The 20,590-nt window shown below is 34.6% G+C and overlaps 1 protein-coding gene across 3 annotated transcripts in view; it reads right to left on the bottom strand.

The window, feature by feature from the left end:
- FSTL5 (follistatin like 5) overlaps positions 1-20,590 on the bottom strand; it is a 271,451-nt gene that overhangs the window by 98,290 nt on the left and 152,571 nt on the right. For all 3 annotated transcript variants that reach the window (XM_054295663.1, XM_054295662.1, XM_054295664.1), the window contains one exon: positions 19,968-20,088. In XM_054295663.1, the coding sequence (XP_054151638.1) occupies positions 19,968-20,088 (121 nt within the window). The remainder of the gene's footprint in view (positions 1-19,967; positions 20,089-20,590) is intronic.

Raw genomic sequence — 20,590 nt, 5'->3', positions numbered from 1 at the left:
AGTGGTAACAAAAACTTGACAGAATAGTGAAAGGAAGAAATGCAGAGGACAGATCAAACTACAGATTTCCAAAATTGGGATGTACTTGCAGCTGTGAGCAGCCTAAGCAAGGCTTCTAAATAGCCCAACTAAAGTGGAATTCATCACTTGAATTGGATGAAGTGGATGAAACTCTTAAAACCAGAATACTTCTCCCCATAGAAATATTTAAAAAATACCTATCATTTCATGTCATCTGTTCCATTCAAAAGACAAAAAGATTATTTTTCACTAATAGCTTCAAAAAACATCACTCTTCAGGTAAAAAAAGAAAGAGCATATGAAAATGATACTTCACAGAAAGAAAACCAGGAGGTCACAGCCAATGACCTCAGTGTTTATCTCCAAATCAATAATCACACCTATTTGTATATGTACACAACCTCAAGAGATTGCTATATCTAAAATCAGTGTTTTGACGACTTTGCTGATTTACTTTCATTTAAAAACTGTTAATAAATCTTTTCTTCTTTTTCTAGCTGCTTTTTTTCAGCTATACAGAATGTCAGATGCATTTAGAAGAGTCTCTGCTTTTTTCTTTCCCTCACCCCACCCCTTCATTTCATCTCTTCTTATTCTCATCTTTTATTTCTCCCCAGCCCTACTTCCCCTTTTGTTTTTCTACCTTACTGTTTACATCCACTGATCCTGTTTGTTCTTCTAGTCCCTTCTTAAATATATTCAGATGTACTATTTATGCAATAGCTCTAGACACTGCAGCGAGCATCAGCGGGCTTTTGTCACATCTGGAACTGACTTGGCTTCACCATTGGGTGAGGGAGGGGAGGAGGATTCACAGCTCTGCCTACCCTGTGGCTTGGCAGCACAACTTGATGTGCTAACCATTCACTAGAGTTTGCAGGTATGCACCCTCACCCCTTCCCTGCCTGAATTCTGGGAAAGATGTGTCTGTTCCCAAATGCACATCTCCTCCTGTATGGCAAGGTGGGAGCTCTGGTGTTCTAGCCCTGTAGTTGTCCATGCTAGTTTGGACAAAAGGGAGACCATGACAGTGAGCACTTTATTTTTCACCCAGCAATTAATTTGAGATTTTTTTTTCAGATTTAAATCTTAATTTAAGCAGTAATACACCTTTTAGAAGATACTACCAGAGAATAACTTGCTGTCAGAATAGGAGGAGTGCATACAATTAAATACAAGTATATTAACCAGATTGTTTTCTATTGCTACTTCCATTTCAGTTTGTTCCACCTAAGAAAAAAATTGTTTTCAAAGTGCCAATCACAAATATAAATGTTAGCCAATTTAAATTGATACTAGAAACTATTCAGACTTTTCCATAGATGTATAAAATACATAACAATATTTGCAATTATTTCTCTCCATGTACATCCTGTAGAAGTCATCTTCTAAGGACCCAGTCACCATGTGTCACCACGACTTTTAAACCTTTATGAAACAAAGATTCTAGAAACCACCTCTTAGATCACTCTTTTCAGATTTTCCTGTATAGCTTTTTGACAAGACCTGGAACAGCATTCAGCTGTCTACAGTGTCAAGTCCTGTCATCTCTGGAACACTTCCTTAGCTGAAATATGAGCTTTCCCACCATCCCATCCAAGACTACACAGTTTCACAGTTTATCTTTTCAGTCATTCATAGAACATGCCAATGCATATTGCAGCTGTAGATTTAAACTTTAGGATAAAGTTTTCACAAAGTTTTAGAAAATCAAACTTAGTCTCACTTCCCCCTACTCCAGATCACTCTTTTCTTGACAATCCCTCAAGATCTGGACTTATGGTGCTGAGCCATCACATCAGGCTTCAGATACAGGCAGACACATCTTCTGAAATATAAAAATTCTTATTCAGTGTCTGCTGATTAATTCCTGATATGGAAAAATGCTTCTTCTGAATAACACTTTTCACAAAGAATGATTGCAGATAAATGACAAAAGGAAAGTGGATGTGTTGGAACAGGATATTCACACAAGGCTGGGACACAAACACAACGAGATACATAACACATAGATTAAAGTTTACAGTCTAAGCTCCAAATGTAGCCTGAATTTGGAACATCAAGCATCCATAGAATCCACAGCTCTAGAAGCAGAGTCCACAATCTATTTCAGCCACAAAGCTTTATAATAAAGCCACCCTAGTCAGATAAATAAATCCACATGGTCTGAACAAAAGTATCCTGTAACTGACAGTGGTCAATAGCTCAAGGAACAAAACACCAGGCAAGCATATAGTGATAATATTGTTTTAGCACCCATCAATACAAAATTGCCAGGCCAGAGGTAGTTTATAGTGGTGACACTCAGATAATGAATCAGGAGAGTAAACTATGCTGGAAGAAAAGGAATACAGACAAGTATTACCTGGCCTGTTAGCTGAAGAACTCAACAATTCCACTGCTTTAATCTAAAGAATACCCTAATTTGGAATGGAGGGAGTATTTTTCAATGACGAAGAAGGAAAACAGACTCCTGTCATCATGTTTTTACACTAAGGTGACGTGAAAGAAGAAAACAAAACCAAGCCCAAAAAAATATATCCCAAATCAAATTACCAAAATGACTACCTTTTTTTTCTTGTAAGAAAAAACCCAAAACATAAAAAAAAGTAGATTTCAGATATTAATTCATTATGACTCGTAAACTAAAAAACTCTTGAGTTGTTCAACTTGATGAAAATAATATTGATTACTATGTTTTAAATCTGAAAAATGTACACCTTTTCTATTGATAGAGATTAAACCACCGCTGTCAGAGGAAAACAATAGTAGTAATTATGATAACCACACATTTAATCCAAACATATAAGCAAATGTAAAGGATAAAGTTCTGGTATATGTCTACTTACAAACAACTTCATAATAAAATGTATATGAAATAAAGACAAGATTTTCTAAGATGAAATACGACCAGGAAAATTAAAAGCCTCTTGGAAGTTCTATACAAAACTTAGAAAATTTAATTAGAATTTGTATTAAATAAAAAAAATTGAAAGCTTTTTTATAATAAAAACTTCATTTCAATTATCTTGATTTTCACAGACTGCAAACTGTAACATTTTTTAACATGGATTTCAAGTTCTACACTCAGCTTCTTTGGCCTCCTCAGGCTGATTCTACTCACTCACTTGGGTTGCTAACACCAAAATATGTAGCTTGTTTTAACTATTACACAACTCCCATCTAACAGTTTGTTGTCTACTAAGAAGTTCACCTCAGCTTGTACACGTTTTTTCACTTTTTCCCAACTTCACTGGACATCACCATTTGCATTTATTTTCTCAGCCCCCATCTTTCAGGGGGAGAGAGATTTTCCCTAGGTCCCCTGTTACTCATTTGGCAGACAAAAGACAAGATATTCTCCACAAGCTGTATCAGCAGTGAGATATAAAAAATTCAGTCGCTAAAAATCAGTTTGTCTGTCCTTAATCTGACTTTTGATCTAAATCTGGGATGGATGAGCAAAACAATTTATGAACAAAAGACCTGATATTAAAGACAATTTTTAATAGTAGACTATATTCAGTTTCTACTTGGGATGCTTTCAACAGCTTTTAATTTTCAGGAGCATACAAAGCTCCAGCTGTTGTGAAAGCTGCTGATTAGCAAGCATGAACTACTGACAACAGACTCTCTTTTCTTAACCTTCACAAATGTCTCTGACACAACTTTGCCCTTATGTTCTACGTGAATGAAATATAATTGAATTTCATGTAGTAAATATAGTTCTAGGTAAACAATAATAGGGTTAAAAGGTGGCATTGAAAAAAGCCAAGAATGAAACAAACACTCCCACCTTCAGGACAAATTCAACTCTAAAAGACACCTCCCTCACACTGACATTCTATTATCAGCTATATTCATCGACAATCACTGATAGTACTTTTCTTTAAAATGTCTTTAAAACCTTAAGATACAAATAATAAACCCTGATGACTGACTACTTTCAAACAAAGATATTTCAGTTTGGAGCATTCACAAGAGGTTTATAATACCAATAAACATAAGGGAGGATTATACACTACACTTTCTAAATCCTCACAGGAATTGTAATGAGGAATAAAGCCAATTATGATTCATTATAAGATGAATTGTGAATGTTTAGCACATCACTAGTGCAAGGTTCACCCAGTACTGAAAATTAGCAATGACAAAAAAAAAAAAAGTATGTCATAAAGTTGAAAATAATATTTTTCATTAAAACAGTTGCACACATAAGTATTCATGAATCATGTTATATGGCAAAACTACATGGTAATTTTTGAACTCTGAATAAATCCATTTAAATTATGCACCCTGTGGTGATGGTGATTCAGATACAGAGACTGCTAAAGAACGAACTATAATTTTATAAAAAAATTTTAAAAATACAATGTTAGCAAATTTGCCAGCCTGCAAAGACAGACTGGGGTTAACATCAGAGGACTTCCTAGAGAAGTAAAAAAGCTGTATCTATTCAGCTTTGTGAGGGGAACACTTAGCAGACTATACCCATGAATTTAAGCCCGTACTGGTTTCTACTTTGAAATTATGAGCAAAACGGTTAATACAATGGTAGTGAACATCATTTACTCTAGCCAGGCTTTGATTCACTCACTCAGAGCACTGCTGAACCCCACTTAGGGAGGTGTAGATAGCATGAATGAACTGCAAGTATCTTACCCTGCCTTCAGGCTCAAATGGTCAGCATTTCACAGACTAAAGGTCAGCTTACTACAAGGGGTTTCGATAATGTTCAATGTTTTCCTTCGTGATTTGGCTGACAGGACAAAATGGACCCTCAGAAATCTTGCAGCTGTCACCAAATTCAGAGGATCAGGAAGCAGAACTCATGAAGTTCCCTCTGCAGGACAATGCAAGATTGTCCTACAGAGGGAACTTTATAAACAGAAGGAATGGGCTGAAAAACTGAAATTCTACCAAGACAAATGAAAAGTCTTACACTTGGGACAGAGTAAGTCCATGTAAAAATACAGGGATTCAGCTGGCTAGAAATCAGCTTTGCAGACAAGGATTCAGGTAGACCACAAATGGAACATGAATAAAGGAGTTTGGACAAATGACTGAAATTCTCCTCTCTCATGTTCTGTAGTTCAATAATCCCAGTTCTGAAGGAGTCTGTGGAAAAAACTGAATTATTAATGCTAGTGGTTAGGGTTACAAAAGGCAAAGGTGATCCAGTTCGTGAAGCCCAGATGGATTTCTGAAAAGCTCTTAACAGTATCCCTCAAGTCTTCACCGAGAGCTTTGAAGGGACAGCCCCATGTTTTACAAACTCTGCCAGCATGACTTCACATCCCAGTGCGAGTCTAGGGAGCAGCAACAGTGACAACACGCAGTAGAGGCATGGGAAGGGAGCCAAAGGAAGGTTAAAGCGCCCAAGTGCTCCACAGAGCCAGCTTCCCAGCATGATACTGTTCTTTATCTGGATAGCATTTCATTTGCTCAAAGTACAGCCTCAGTTTACTCCAGTTTCAAACAAGACTACGCAGAACCTCTGCACATGCATCCCTTATCTTGAACATGAGGAATATGCAATCATGTCCAGCAAAATAATTAATCTAAATTGAATAAACTATTAGTCTGATGCATTGCACTAGTTAGGAGCTTTGACTCAAAAGTAAAGGCAATTTTTCCACTTAAAAACACACATTTTTTTACCATTAGTTTTCTCTTTTTTCTTATTTTAATTATCTGTCTTGTTCACTAAACACTGTTCAGCACCAATAATAAAAGATACAGAAGTCTTAACAGACAAAAGCTAATTTTGTGCTTTACTTATGATTCATTCTCCATTCTCTTCATCAAATGAGACAGAACACCAAGGCATATGAGCAAAGATAATTAAAATTTCATAATGCAGTAACAAAAAGTCAAGTTGAGACAAACTTCTTTTAATTCCTTAATTTAAAGACTTTAAATATAAATTATAATAAAAGGAAGATATCAATAAAAATCCCACCATCTAGCACTAGTGAAAGCCCAGCTTACATGGATTTAAATCTTCAGAATACACAAATCTCTAAATAACTGGAGGCCTAAGAGCTGCTACAGCCTCTCATCTTTCCACAAGCACTGTTAACTATTTCTGCTGGGGACTCCCCAGTTATTTGGTATTGGCCAAGAGAAATGACCATGGATCATGCCTTTCAGATTCAGTTTCTGAGGGAGTGGTTTTCAGTTATAGCCTCTTCTACATCTTTTTGTTTAGCAAATTTCTTTCACTCCATCCATCACTGTATCAAACTGCCTCCTCGTGTAATTTGTCTCCTCAGCAACTCTTGCCACCAGTGCTATCATCATTTACCTACTTTCTAGCTGCTGTCAAAGAAATCAATTTAAATTAATGGTGTCTCAGTGAATAACACATGACCTCAGAAAAACTAACTAGTCAAATGCTCAAAGTGGGTCCACTGTGGCATATGAAGATATCCAAAATGTCTTGTTTAGTTAGAATAATTCATATTTCCTGCTGGAGATTGCTGTGGATTAGATCATGCAAACTATGTGTCACACTCAACTATTTCATCTAAAGTAGTTGGTTTAAAGCTAACTCAGCTATTTTTCATTAACTTGTAGCATAAATACTCAGTGCTTGACCGATACATTATCCAAAACACAATGAGTTTTTGCCATTCCTTTTTTCTATGGGATCTATTAAAGCATAGGGAAGCAAAGGACATAATACCGCAAATATTCTCAAATCCTCTCTCTCTGTAAGCCAAAAAGAATTTGCTTCATGTACAAAAATTCCATCATTGTAGAAGTTTGAAAGTACCTTAAGGTAAATGTGATCAGAGAATGCTTCCTTATTCTGTTTTTCAGATTAACAATTGAATAGTTAAAATGAATCTCAAAACATCTGCAAACCTAAACCACCCTTTTGCAATGAAGTCATAATGATGAACAAGTTAAAATACTCCAAAAATAGGCACAGAACAAACTTTTGTTATATGCTATACTTTACTTTATATTGTAAAAGTATATATATGGCAATAACTTAAGAAAAATGGTATTTGGGTAAGAACAGTCAGTAATGTGCATTAGGAATAACACATAATTAAAAAGACATCCAGTCCATTACTCCTTATAATGTTTTCTGGTTCTCTCTTGAAATGAAATTTCACAGAAAATGAAGTTGGGTGTTAAACACAGCTTTCTTATCCAGAGAACATGGAAGTGTTAATTTACTGAAGTAAGAGTGATAATTGGTTTTGACCTTGTTTATTGTAGAATATGTTGCTGAATTTGTCTAAACAAAAACAGGAGTTTATGCAAAAATCAATTTCTGTATGCTTATTGTATTTGCACATGACTAGTTCAAGTAAAATCATTTTATCTAAATGCTAGGAGTTAGCATAAATATTTTCAAGTAATTTTACTAGTATAGATCCAAATTTAATGCTCCTGTTTATTGCAAATACAGATGATGAACACCAATACTGCACATTTGCTGTTGCCTAAAATGAAACACTTAAAATGCTTCAATCTATGAAGTATTTCTGGAACTAATCAATAATGAAATGGGAATTTTAAGAGGAGAGTTGACAGCCCTGGTAATTCACAGTTTTATGCATGAAGCTCTCAGTTTATAAATGTAATAATTTGCCAATTTTATTTATTGTGTACCTTCATTTCACTTTCAAATTTCAAGGCTTTTTTCCCAGAATGGTAATAGAACTTCTAAACATCTTAGATCTCTGAACCTGTCCTGAGTTTTATAGCAACCAAATTTTGTAAAAACCATCTTCTCATCCAGTTCTGTCAGGAGAACAAGAAGTCAGTATTCTAAAACAGTAATTCAGGATTAAATTAGCTGAACTGTGAATGTGGTTACAAAGCCTAAAGCATAGCAGAACTACTATATTTCCACATAAAAAGAAGGGGTCCATGCAAACTGTTATTCAATACTTCCCTGAAATCATCAGACTAGAGTTATGAAGCAGCTCCTCACAGAAATCTTTAACATAGAAACAAGAATAAATGAAAGCTGTTTTAGTATGAAAGAGGTTCTGAAAAATCCATCAGCTGGCTGAAGTGCCTATTTACATTTAGAGGGGAAAAAGAAAGCAAGCAGAACTCAAGGTAGGCTCTGTTACCTGACTGCACAGAGCCTCCTAATTTTTATTTGCTGAGGAGAGTTCTACTCCTCATAAGACCAGATGTTTGTGCAAAGGACCGAGACTTCTTCTGGAGCTCAGTGACACATATTCTGAGCCCAAGGACTGCGGATATTCTGCTCTCAGCTTTGCATATCTGTAATGTTTCCCCAAGATCAAAGCAGGCAATGGGCTATGCATCTAAGGAGATCAGCACAGAGGTTAAAGCACCACCTAAAGACAGATGGGATTAAGCTGTGACTCCTAGCACTTCAGTCCTGTATCATACAGTCCTACTCAGTATTTTTACCCTTTCTCAGACACCAGATTTTGAAATCTGTTGGCAGCAGTCTTATGAAGAAAAGTCCCCAGTGGAGTTGCACCTGGACCTCCACTGAAACTCACATTGTTCAACACCATACAGGAGAAATGAAAAGAAAATAAAGTGATACATTTTTCTGGGACAGAATGTCTTGAGAACAACTTATTGGGTAGTTTAGGTAGCAAACATAAAAGCTGATTTACTTCAAGACCTTACCTATGATACTGGTATGCCAAATTCAATATACCTAATTCATTATGGAAAGTATTGCATGAAGGAAATTTAAAGTGTCAAACCTTGTTTATAGAATGATAGGCTCTTGACTACTTAGCATTGCTCAGGTATTGAGCACACAGGCTTTAGAGTACACTTTGCAGTTTTATGGAAACATCTACTCATTCATGGCAGTATGACAATAAAAGGAATTATTAGGTAAAGACCAGAACTCAGAAAAAAAATCCTATGGCACTGTTGCCTGAAAAACTTGACCGTTTGCTTTATGTCCCTCCCTCTGTAAAAAACTTCCAGTAAAACTTGAAAAAGAACAGAGAAACACAACAAGAATGACCAAAGATGTGGGAGGTTTTCCATACAAGCAACTATAAAATGACTGAGGAATTTTAGAATGGAAAAGAGATGACTGCAGTGATATGTCAGGAATGCAAAGAAAAAAAAAAAAACACAACAAAATTGTTTCAGAAAAAAACACATGGAACAATTGTTCATGGTTTCTTATCATACACAACTTAATAAACTAAACAGAAGATGTGTATAATGAAGGAAAAAAAAAGAACACTTGTATCCAGGACACATTTCAGTGTGTCTCTGAAACAGAATGTTGTAGATGTTAATTCCACATGGGTCCAAACAGTAAACAAACCTATGAGTGAGGCATCCATCAAGAGCTATTAAAGAGAAACAGCCTCTGAGAAAAAAAAAATCCCTAAAAAAGAGAAAATATTTTAGAAGAAAGTTTTTTGGTTTTGCTTCTTTAGCAATCTTCCATAAGCACTCTTACAGTGAAGACACTGCAGCAGATATACATTTGTTCTAACCCAGAACAGTTAACATTTATATGTTGATATTTAAAGTAGACATTAACTCAACAATTCATGAGCAGGAACACAACATTAATCTTAGTTTAGCATCAAATATTTCTTAAATAGACTATTCAGGAAGTTTTAAAACACTAATAAAATTCCCTCCAAGAAATATATCTCTACACATGTCTTAGTTGGGAAGAATTATAATCATAATGCAAAACAAATTTTTCAAAAATTACCCTTTCTCAAATATTTATTCGTGACAGAGTGGCAAACAGATTACTTGTTGGATCACTACCCATCTAACACAATCAGGTTCCCAATTCTTATACTAAATAACTACATAAAGAAGGCTCATGTGATTTTACTCTCCTCTAAGTTTTCACTATTTTGCATCTCTGTTTAAGAGCTCTTTTGAGACAATATTGCACTATGTAAACCTCAGCTTCATAGCCTTTGTAAGACACCTTCTTTTTAACTACAGTCAAAATTGCATTTCCATATAAATCACTTGCTAACCTACTTAAGATAAGATTTGACACTGTGTGAGCATGATGACCAGCTTGAGAATCTACTGACAATTTAATTCTGTATATAATAGAGGCACAGGGATATTTTGTTAACATGTTTCCTCATTTCCTTTGGTAGAAAATGTTCAGGTTTTCTTGTTGGGGGTTGGGGAGAAGACTGGGCTTTTTTAATATCCAACAGCATCCATGATACATTTGGAAAATTGCAAAGATGTTTTTAGGCTGTAGATAGTATGAGAGAATCATTTAGATTAGAAAAGATGTATAAAATAATCATTTTCAATTTTAATCCAGCACTAAGGAGTCCAGACTAAACCATGTCACTAATTGTCACAGCTATACATCTCAGATAATATTCATCCAGCTAAATAAGGGCTGCAGTCACCAGAGGGAGTGGAGTCAGACAATTTCATCTACTTTATGATAGACAATTTAATCAAATATATGCAACCCACACATGCATAAATATTCCTACTGAATTAAGCTCACATGTAATTCTTTAATGAAGACATAAACAATACTATATGCAATTATGAGATGTTTACTTCTGAAGATTTGGAAAGCCAATAGTGATGAGAAGCAATTAGTCTCACAGTTTATAATAGCACAGACCACTAAAATAGCTATAACTGGAGTAGCTGATATTCTTTCTGCTCTACCCATATAGTTGTCAATATTTATACCAAGTTTTAGCAGCTTAAATTCACACTCCTTAACTCTAGACACATACAAATATTCTTAGGAGTGACAGTACACTGGAAACTACTTACAAACACTTAGAGATCTGTGATGTACTAACCAGGCATTTGCTTGATGACAAGAGATTAAGACTTACTGAAATAAAATTAAAAAATAAAACAAACAGAATGAAATAAAGAGCTTTTCATGTATATCTCCAAACAAACCAAGTAGTTCTATAACTACTGGATTGAATTGATCATAATTTCCTGAGTTAAAATAACAACATGTAAATTCCTTCATTCAATATGTAACTTCAGAAAACAAAGCTAAGTACTATTCAGAAAAAACAATTCATCATGATGGAATACATTTATCGAAGCAATTTGTGAATGTACTAAAACAATCAGCATTTTCTTCTGTATGTACTAGCAACTTTTACAAAGTAGATCAATAAAATTAAGAGATGTGTTAAAGAACAATATTGTGCCTTAAAAAACCAAACCTCACTAAATTTTTTGAAGTGAATGCATTTTCCAATGCTCTTTCCAAGATCAATTAATTTTTATTTAAAATGTAATAGATTAATATTTTAATACTGAAAATTATTGTATCCAAATTTTCTTTGACATATTCAATAAAGTATTTTCTTCATGGTATACTTCAGTTAGCCAAAAATACATATGTACTAGGATAGTCATAAACTGCAAAAGCATACAACATAAAAAACCCTCACACTATGGAATCACTATATTGAAGAGAAAAAAATATCTCCAACTAAAAAGCTATGGAGAAATGATACGATAAAATGTTCAATTGCCATATTATTTTGAGAAATTAAGTTAGGAATGAAATTTCATGAAATAAGAAAACTTTACTGGAACCTAATCCACCATGAAAAATGAAGGGAAGTAGAAGGAATATTCTGCAAAATATTTCGTTGCAATGCAGATATTTTTGAGGCAATTTCTCCTAACTGTATGTAATGGATATTTGAGGGTATTCAACAAAAAACTTCACAGAGCAATGTAATGCACATTCCTCTAAGCTCTAGTGATGAAAGCTCTCAAGTTTTGCAAAATTTGAATTATTATTTTTCTATTAACTCTATTTACAGAATTTTCAAAGTACTTTCATAAAATCTGGTACAAAACCATGTCTGCAGATTTTCTTTTACAGTGGCAATGTCAGATATTCTTAAGAAATCCAGATGTCTAAGGAATTACTAAAAACCTTCAACATTCTTCTAATGATTTCTGAAAACTTTTATTTACCCAAATGTGAGAACAAGCAGAGAAAGCAGAGTAGAAGAGTTAGTAAAAAACCCAAACCAGACCTCTCTAAAAAAGTCCTGAATCACCACCAACAAAACCAAACAAAAACCTAAAGAAAAAACCCAAAGAATAAATCAACAATCCAAAAAAAAAAAAACCCCAAAAAAGTTCTGAATAAAATTACTAAGCAACACTGCTCTGAAATGAACATTAGTGCTTGATATTTAAAAAGCACCAGTAGGCAAAAATAGCAAAACAATGAATAGATTAATCAAATGGCTTTCTTACTAAATAATACTTTATGAGCTATTAATATTCATGATAGTTCCAGATGAGTAATTCTGCCTTGAAGTAGAGACACTTATGTTCTTGCTTGTGGATTAGCTGGTGATTGTCTCCTTTAATGCCCAGTCATTACTTCTTATGTTCTGATAGCATCTTTCCTCTCTCCACCCCACCCCCGTTAAGAAGAAAGAGACTTTCCTTAAAATAGTCAATAAAGAAAACAAATTATAAATTATTATTTTAAATTTTCCTTGAAATTTCCTTAGAACATCTTCATAAAGGCTTTTGTGGACGTTGGAACACCATTCATAGCCTAAACCCACAGGTACACTGCTCTGCAGATATGAAAATATTCCCATAATTCACAACACAACAAAAACATTAGCAACACTACTGTAACTCACCACAGATAACTGATTCCTGAGCAATAAGCAACAGATCAATTACTGAGGTGCTTTGCTAACCATAGGCAAATATGTGGAATTGTTTGGTGTTTACTCGTCCCCCACCATTCTGTGTCATTCTCCAGAATAAGCTCATTGAAAGATGTGCAAGACATCTGGTATGTCGAGCCAGTGACAAATGCCATGCAAGTCAATCTCCACCAATCCCCTTGTCTGAAACAGAGCTCCTATAACTAAGTTGTTTTGCTCCAGTCCTCATCCTCTGCAGCCCTGTATTTCATACTGCTATCTCTAGTAACTTACATCACCAAAGCAGGTTCCAGGTAAATGCACTGATAGGATTAGCGATCAGCAGAGCTCAAGGTCATAAACAGCATCTCTTAGTTTCCCCACTATGATGCCCAAAGAGCCTGTGAAATATTTATTTATTCATGCAAACCTATGGTGGCCACAAATATGTTACTTAATTCCCCCAAAACATGAATTAAAATCAGTTGACATCAAAATGAGTTGACTTAGTGGTATGCAAGAAATTTCAGGCACACTACTTCAACCCATTAAACAGTGTTTAAAACATTAGATATTTTCTTGTTTCTAATTATCAGTTTAAAGTTCAGCCCACTAATATAAGAGGGTGCATTTTCTTCCAGGTGAGATTCTCTAGATTGAAAATACATATAACACAGGTAAGAATTTGAGAGCTAGATCAGATTGAGCAAAAAAAAATTACCGTGAAGTCCAATAGCTCCTGCTCAGTGTGATGTTTACTGGTGTTTTCAGAGGCTAGTGATGAAACACTACATCCCCAGGAACAATCTAATACACTCAAGTTGTTGCTGAAAAGGAATTAATGGTAGCAGGAGACAGAATAATACCTCTTCCCCCCCTCAGAAAATGTTTCCTCTACTATTTGTTAACATGTTTTACTACTGAAGACTCATCACAGCCATAAAGCTCTGACTCAGATTACACACTAAATACAATATTTGGGACCTCATATTGAATTAACTTGAAATATAAATTACATAAGTTTTTTTTTTTAATTAGCCTTGAAGATAACTTAAGGAATCCAGTGGGAAGTCTCATTTGCTTTATTGAGTAATTCAGTCTAGACCTTCTAAAATTTAGATTTTGTTGTAAGGTCGTTTAGTTGTTTGGTTTTGAATTCTTGTCGATTTTGCTTCAGAAATGATGGTTCACATTTCAAAAAAATTTCTTAACATGCACCTGTAATTATTGCATTGGACAATTTAAAGTAGAAGTAGAGCTATTATAATGAAAGCAGTGATGTTTTAGAAAATTTTTTCAGGACTGAGAGAATACAATAATAAGCATATGTGTTCATAATGATCACTGTATTTACAGGAACTTCTGGCTGCTTCCTTTCCACATGATTCAAGACACAACAAAGCATTGATTTTGACAGGCATATTAGTCACTGGCCTCAAAGTTTCTCCTAAAAGGTGAGCCTAAAACAAGGTCTGTAATTTCTGACCAGATCAAAAACTTCCATAGTATCTGTTATTACTGGAGGTATATAAATCACTTAATACCAATACTTCAGCCACAAGGACTGCTTGAAGCCCAAATTTGCTATCTGTGACCTGAATGTTATTTCAAAACTGAGGGTAATTTTAAATATACAGCATTAGCATGTACAGTAGCAACATACAAGATCCCCAATAACTGCTGCACAACAGATTAGATATTGTTTACAGTGTTGAGTGATGCCTGAAAGCACAAATAATTCCAGCAAAACTACAAAGCATGGTTAATAGAAGAATGAAAATTAGGTTAAATTTTGTTCTGCCAAGATAATTCTCACACTTTATTGAATGTCATGGGGTAGTTTTTAAAGTCAAGTCCTCAGTGCCCAAAGCCCTTCTGTGGCCCCTTTTTTTTGAGCATTAGACAACATCAAGAATAGTAACAATAGGAATAGATACAATAAGGAAGAATTCTGAGAGACATTCGGTTTTTTTCCCTTCATTTTATGCAGGATGTCAATTGATCAATGGAGCTGTTAGTTCAATTACGTAAAATAAATTTGGAGTTCATATTAATTGCATTCAATCAGTTTAATTCATAAATGTCTAAGTTACTGTATGTCTTTCTACTGAAATTACAAAGGGAAGTGCCTACATATACATTTGCTGAGTGATCAAACAGAATAATTTATTACTATTTATTTCCTTGTGCTATGCCTTGAGATTTTACAGCCCACCATGAAGGCCACTTGAAGTATCTGCTTTGAAATTTATTTATATGGGAGGAAAACAAGTAAGATTATTTATTTTAGAAAAGAACACTAGAAGACAAACAAAAGGAGACAACATTTACAGTGAACACAAAATTATCATGATACCACAGGAGACATTAACCAAAGAAAGAAAATCTTTGAAAAATAAAGGAAGCACACTGGTTGAGATTTACATTACAGAGCATATAAACTGTATTCCACATCCCTTCTAGCTTTTGTTCAGTTCCTCCATCCTAGGATTTTGCCTGCCCTTTCAGAAAAAGTTAAATATATCCTCCCCATCTAAAAAAAATGTTTGCTGATAAAAAATCCTTGGGACAGAATGAGGAAGGAATGCAGAAAAGCAAAACAAACCACTAAGATGGAATTAGATCACTTTTAGGATATAATTTTACATGATGTGGCCAAAGCAGTGGAGGACTGAATCAGTTGATTCCTTCTGTCTCAAGCTCCAAAAAATCCAGCTAGAGCTAAACTTTCTGCTTTATCTACCTGTGTTAGAGGAAGTAATCTTTCAGGTTCCTCTCTGCACACACTATTAATTTAATTAAACTGTTATGGAATATAGCAGACAAATAATTAGGAGATAGATGCTACAGCAGTACAATTTACGCCTCCCAATATGAAAACAGCCTATAGCTAGAAAATAGCAGGTAAAACTTTACAGAAGCCAGTCAAGCATCTTCATCTGTCTGCAACATTCTGTGAAGCTTGGCTGAAATGTTCAACGCTGAGATATATTCCTTGTTTGTTACTGCCTCAGCATCTGACCTTCTGAAAGGGGAAAGGGATTTTTTTTATTCCATTGCACATAGTTATTTACATTTGGCTGTCCAGTGTAATGTGTATCCATTTTGTCAGATGAAATGAGACTGTCAAAAGTAAATCACAGAATACAAGCAAGCATGTATATGTATGTATGTATAGATATAGAATTATGTGCATAATAATACCTTCAAAACAGCCTATGCTTCATCTTTGCCCTTAAGTTGTTCCTTTTCTACTGCTGGAGTCAAAAATAGAATTGCTGGTATTTGTGAGGAAAATTTCTAATTAACTATGCCAATGAAAAAAGTCCTACCTGCAAATGCTAATGAAAGAAGACTGATAATTAATTCCAAAGATAGACATTCCTATTTAAATAAAATGCAATTGCCTAATTCTTTAAAAAGAAACTACTTTACTGGAGCAGTTTGTTCAACACCATAATGGTATGATTTTTAATCCTATCTGTGTTCAAAATCTTACTTAAGTGTTTTTAAATACTATGTGAAATCACTGCTGGAAAAGTGCACACTAGTAGTATGCTTGATTATCACTATCCCCTTTTTAGGCCAAGGTTGAGGACACAAATTTCCCTTATCCCTTTTCTCATACCTTCTCCAGCTTTATCAAAAGTTCTTCTATGCTCAATAGAAAATGCTGATGGAAAATTACCTTTAGAAAATGAGACCTATTTAATGTTGATGAAATTCAAATAAACTTAAAGGATATTTATTAACTATTGTAAATTTTATATTTTAGCAGTGCTAGGTATAAACTGGCTTGAAAAGAGCCCTTGTGGTATTGCCATGCATAAAAACTGTGGTGCTGTGACCCACAACGTCCTGCCCAACCTCTACCACCTTGCCTTAGCATTTCTGTGTTCCTACAACTCAGATTTCTGTTACACAAATAAAATGAGCAAACAAACAACTCCTTTGAATTCTGTGTGGAAGCTTTGAATATGATCAATTTCTCAATCATCACAAAGTTGAATTTTCTTCACTGCCATTTTGAATTAATAAAAGTCAGTAACACATATTCTAGCAGTTGCACAAACTTCAACAAGAACTTGACATTTCTCAAACCTACCCCTTCACTACAAGTAGGGATAGAGGCAATTCCACTGGGAATAGCAGGTATTAAACTGAGATTAGGTGCCATATGTACATTATAATGGTAAAGGAATGGAAAAAAAACCATGAAAAACACACTGTCAAGTTCAATTGATGGGATCCTGCAAGAGGTCAAAAAATTCGAGAAGACTTTTTTAATTTGAATTAATGGCTAAGTCTTTTAAAAGTCTCCAAATAACAAGTAACACTATCATATTTTAGAAGACAATCCCCTGGAAATACCATTACTCAGTCATAATCTCTCAGTCATTAGACAATTATGAAAATAATTTGGGAAAAAACTTTCATATTTTTCCTTCTATTTGCTCAAGATGTTTGAAAGTGTCCGAGCTGGTGAAAAATGATCTTTTCCATATTGTAAAATGGGATAATTTTAAAGATACAACATATAATCACAATGTAGCATAATAAGAAAAAGAATGAATCATTACAGTATAATAAAATAGAATGTAAACTTGAAAGTATTAAGTACTTAAAGAAAATCCTGGGGGAAAAAAAAGCTTTATTTGTATTTGGAAGAAATATTTGCAACCTTCCTATGTGACTTTATTGAGGAAAATTAAAGCGTATAATTATTTTGTAGGTGGATGCTTAATTGAAGAGATATTTTTTTGGAATAGTGTGTGGAAGATGCGTTGTGATGTCTCTTGTGTACACTTTCATACATGGATCTAGTTCCATGTCTATATTAATTCTCTTTATCCTGGTAAATCCAGGCTTGGCATTACTAGTAACATCTCACCAGCTTTGCCATAGGCAAACAACACAGGCCTCTGGAGAGGGGCTGTCACATTTGCTTCACCTTGGGTTGGCATGGCTTGTGTGGAGAGCTTGGTTTCAGCTTTGTGTCACCTTGCTTAGCCATAAGAGCTCCAGCTGAGTGACCAGGTGCCACACTCAATTTGTTTTGGTTTTGCTTAGCTTAGTTTACTTTTATAGCATTATATAATTTTTGTTAACGCTGGTGAGATAGGTCAAACTAACTGACTTCAAACTGTCTTAAGATAAAATGAAAAATCGAACTATGATTCATCCTCAAATTTACTTCAAGAGTATTTATTTTATCTTCATGACAAAGCCTGATATTTTGTCACAGTTCTTTGGCTTTCTAGGCACACACCATGCAATGAAGTAGCAGCTGGTTTTAGGTTTTATTTTTCAATATTCAGTGAATACATCTAAGTTTTGTTAATGACATAGAAGAATGAATCTTATTCTAGAAACCATCTTCTAGGATAGCCTTTTAATTTTAAATAGGGTCTTCTCCACTACTCTACTGCAACAAAGAAACCTAACTGATTCCTAATATTACATAATCTAATGTTTTCATTAACATTCATATTAAGGCAATGCTTAACATACCATATGGAAATTATTTTCATTATTCAAAATTCCATTAAAAATACATAACAGAAAGCTATTCTTATGTCTGGAGTTGTACAACTATACAAAATAGTCCCTCAGAGACACATCAAAGTCTTATTTCGAAGAACAATGTTATGCTTCCATTAATACAATGTTTGCAAAAATCATGCTAATGCTTTAAACATGTCTTTAACCTTCTTGGATTGCTGTATATGATAAAGACTTCTATATCAGCTTCTACATCTATGCACTTCATCACAATCTAGAAGTACAACACCTAGCCACATAATCATCGTTAATGTGTGTTTCTACAGATGCTATATAATTCTGTACATTTTTGTAAGCCAAACTTGTACCACAACCTTTAAAAAAGAAATTAAGTTATTTCCTAGTGTTTTTCTGCTGCAGATTAATTCATTTATCTCGCCATCACAATGTCCTAATAGCTCCCATTTTCTTCCTCCACCTTATTGCTTGGCTCTGCTCACACTTCTTTTGCATGAGTTATGGTCTGACCCTTCACTTAATCAATTCAGTTGCACAACAGGATTGGGGTGGGATGTGGAGGCTGAATATTTTTCTGCTGACTTACTAAGTGACTCAGAGGAGAGACTGTGACTGTTAGGGCACTGCAAGAAAGCCAGTCAGATAACCTCAGGAAGCGGGATCAAGTTATTTTTAGGAGCAGTAAGTCATTTGTTCAGCTAAGCTGCGTCATGAAATCACACTTTCTGAAAGACTTTCAGAGAAATAAAAATCTAATTCAATGATAAAAAAACTAAGGTACTTTCAGGCAGTCTGTCTTGATTATTCATTTCATGTTTATTCTTTTTGCTTTCCATGCATATTTTTTCTTTTTTTCTAATATCAACTCACTACTTCATAGTTTAAAACGAAGCAATTTTATATCCCTTTTTAATTTGACATCACCTGAAGTGGCTGAGTGCTCATCTGCTCAAAGATAAACTATAAGAAGCAACAGTCTGTAATTACTCAAAACAAAGATACATTAATGGACTAGTCAACCTATGATAAGTAATTATAAAAAGAATTTAGGACAAACTTGATCTTCTGTGCTGCCATGTTACTGAGTGTAGAGCAAAAGCTTCTAAACCAAAGTCAGATTTTAAAATTGAACCTTGAATTTGAGGTAGACAAGAGTGAAAAATCATCAGTTCTTACCTAGATAAGACAAAATATATGGATATTATTGTATAAAACCTCTTAACATCTTTCTTCTGTCTGTTAACCCAGTGATTTGGTCAAGTTGTTCGTTTGTACTACACACGTTTGTCCTGAGACCCCTTTGGCATCCAGAGAACAAATACCTTGCAAAACAACACACCAAATCTTAATCTCCTTCTGAGTCCTTTGAGGCCACAAGGCACCTAAGGGAAATATTACATTTGTTGCTGGGTGTGTCAAAAATGCTTTTACCAGCACTCATAAACAAAGAGTGTGGGGAGGTATTTTAGTTCCATTGATTATGTCTTGACCACACTACTTGCCACTTGCACACAACACAGACTTATCAATGCATGTTGGCATCAAGAAAGATTATCCATGAATTCTCCATTGCCAAACTCCTTCATAAATCAGGAAGCTACTGGGTATCATTGATTTCTGCTAAAAAAGTTTTCTGCTGCTTCATGACTATTAAATTGCGCTAATTTAAGTACAGCACCCAAACATTTCATGCTTCAAAACTCAAAAACCACCATTCAGAAAAACAGAGAAAGAAAGAAAGAGAAAGTAAGACTCAAGGAAGAGGCTAGTCTTGGTACTTACGAAAAGCTCTGTAGAACTCCTCTAGATCTAGGTGCTTGTCACTGTTATAATCATCATATTTCAGCAAATCGAACACGGAGCAGTCAGACGGCTCCTTGCCAAGCTCATCCCGTTTTATTACCTGACAAGAAAATTATAACCATGAAATTACATTTGAGCTCTTTGAGTTCTCTGGTATAATTAATTGTTTCTAATAATCATTAAATAGATCATTTTAAGGTTGCTGTGGGGCAATGAACTGCAGCTGTGTAAAGTCAGGGATTTTCAGTTACTTTGTAATTATTTATTACACTTTTTAAAGTTAATACCTTTAGGACAGACTCTCTGAAATGACACTAAAGTTTTTTAGAACATAGCATATAATGGAGACAGACTGAAGCACTACAAAGACACTGGGAATTTTAAAGCTGATTTTACTTTATATGTACAAAGAATAGTGATTAGAAAACATCCAAATATACCTAAAATATTAATTTCCCAAGCATAAATAGCAAAATGCCTTTTTCTTCTAATTTCTAACCTACAGAAACCAAACACAGACGCTTCCAAAAATAGCTAATGTAAACTCTTACTACCCTACTAATTGTATCAAGTTCTTACAGGCTTTTGGCAAGCCTATTACC

Source organism: Melozone crissalis, unplaced genomic scaffold (assembly GCF_028551555.1).
Source record: "Melozone crissalis strain CALT ecotype California unplaced genomic scaffold, PUWL_Pcris_2 ptg000006l_1, whole genome shotgun sequence".
Taxonomy (NCBI): domain Eukaryota; kingdom Metazoa; phylum Chordata; class Aves; order Passeriformes; family Passerellidae; genus Melozone; species Melozone crissalis.
The sequence above is the reverse complement of the archived record's forward strand: the minus strand, read 5'-3'. Positions and strand labels throughout refer to the sequence as shown.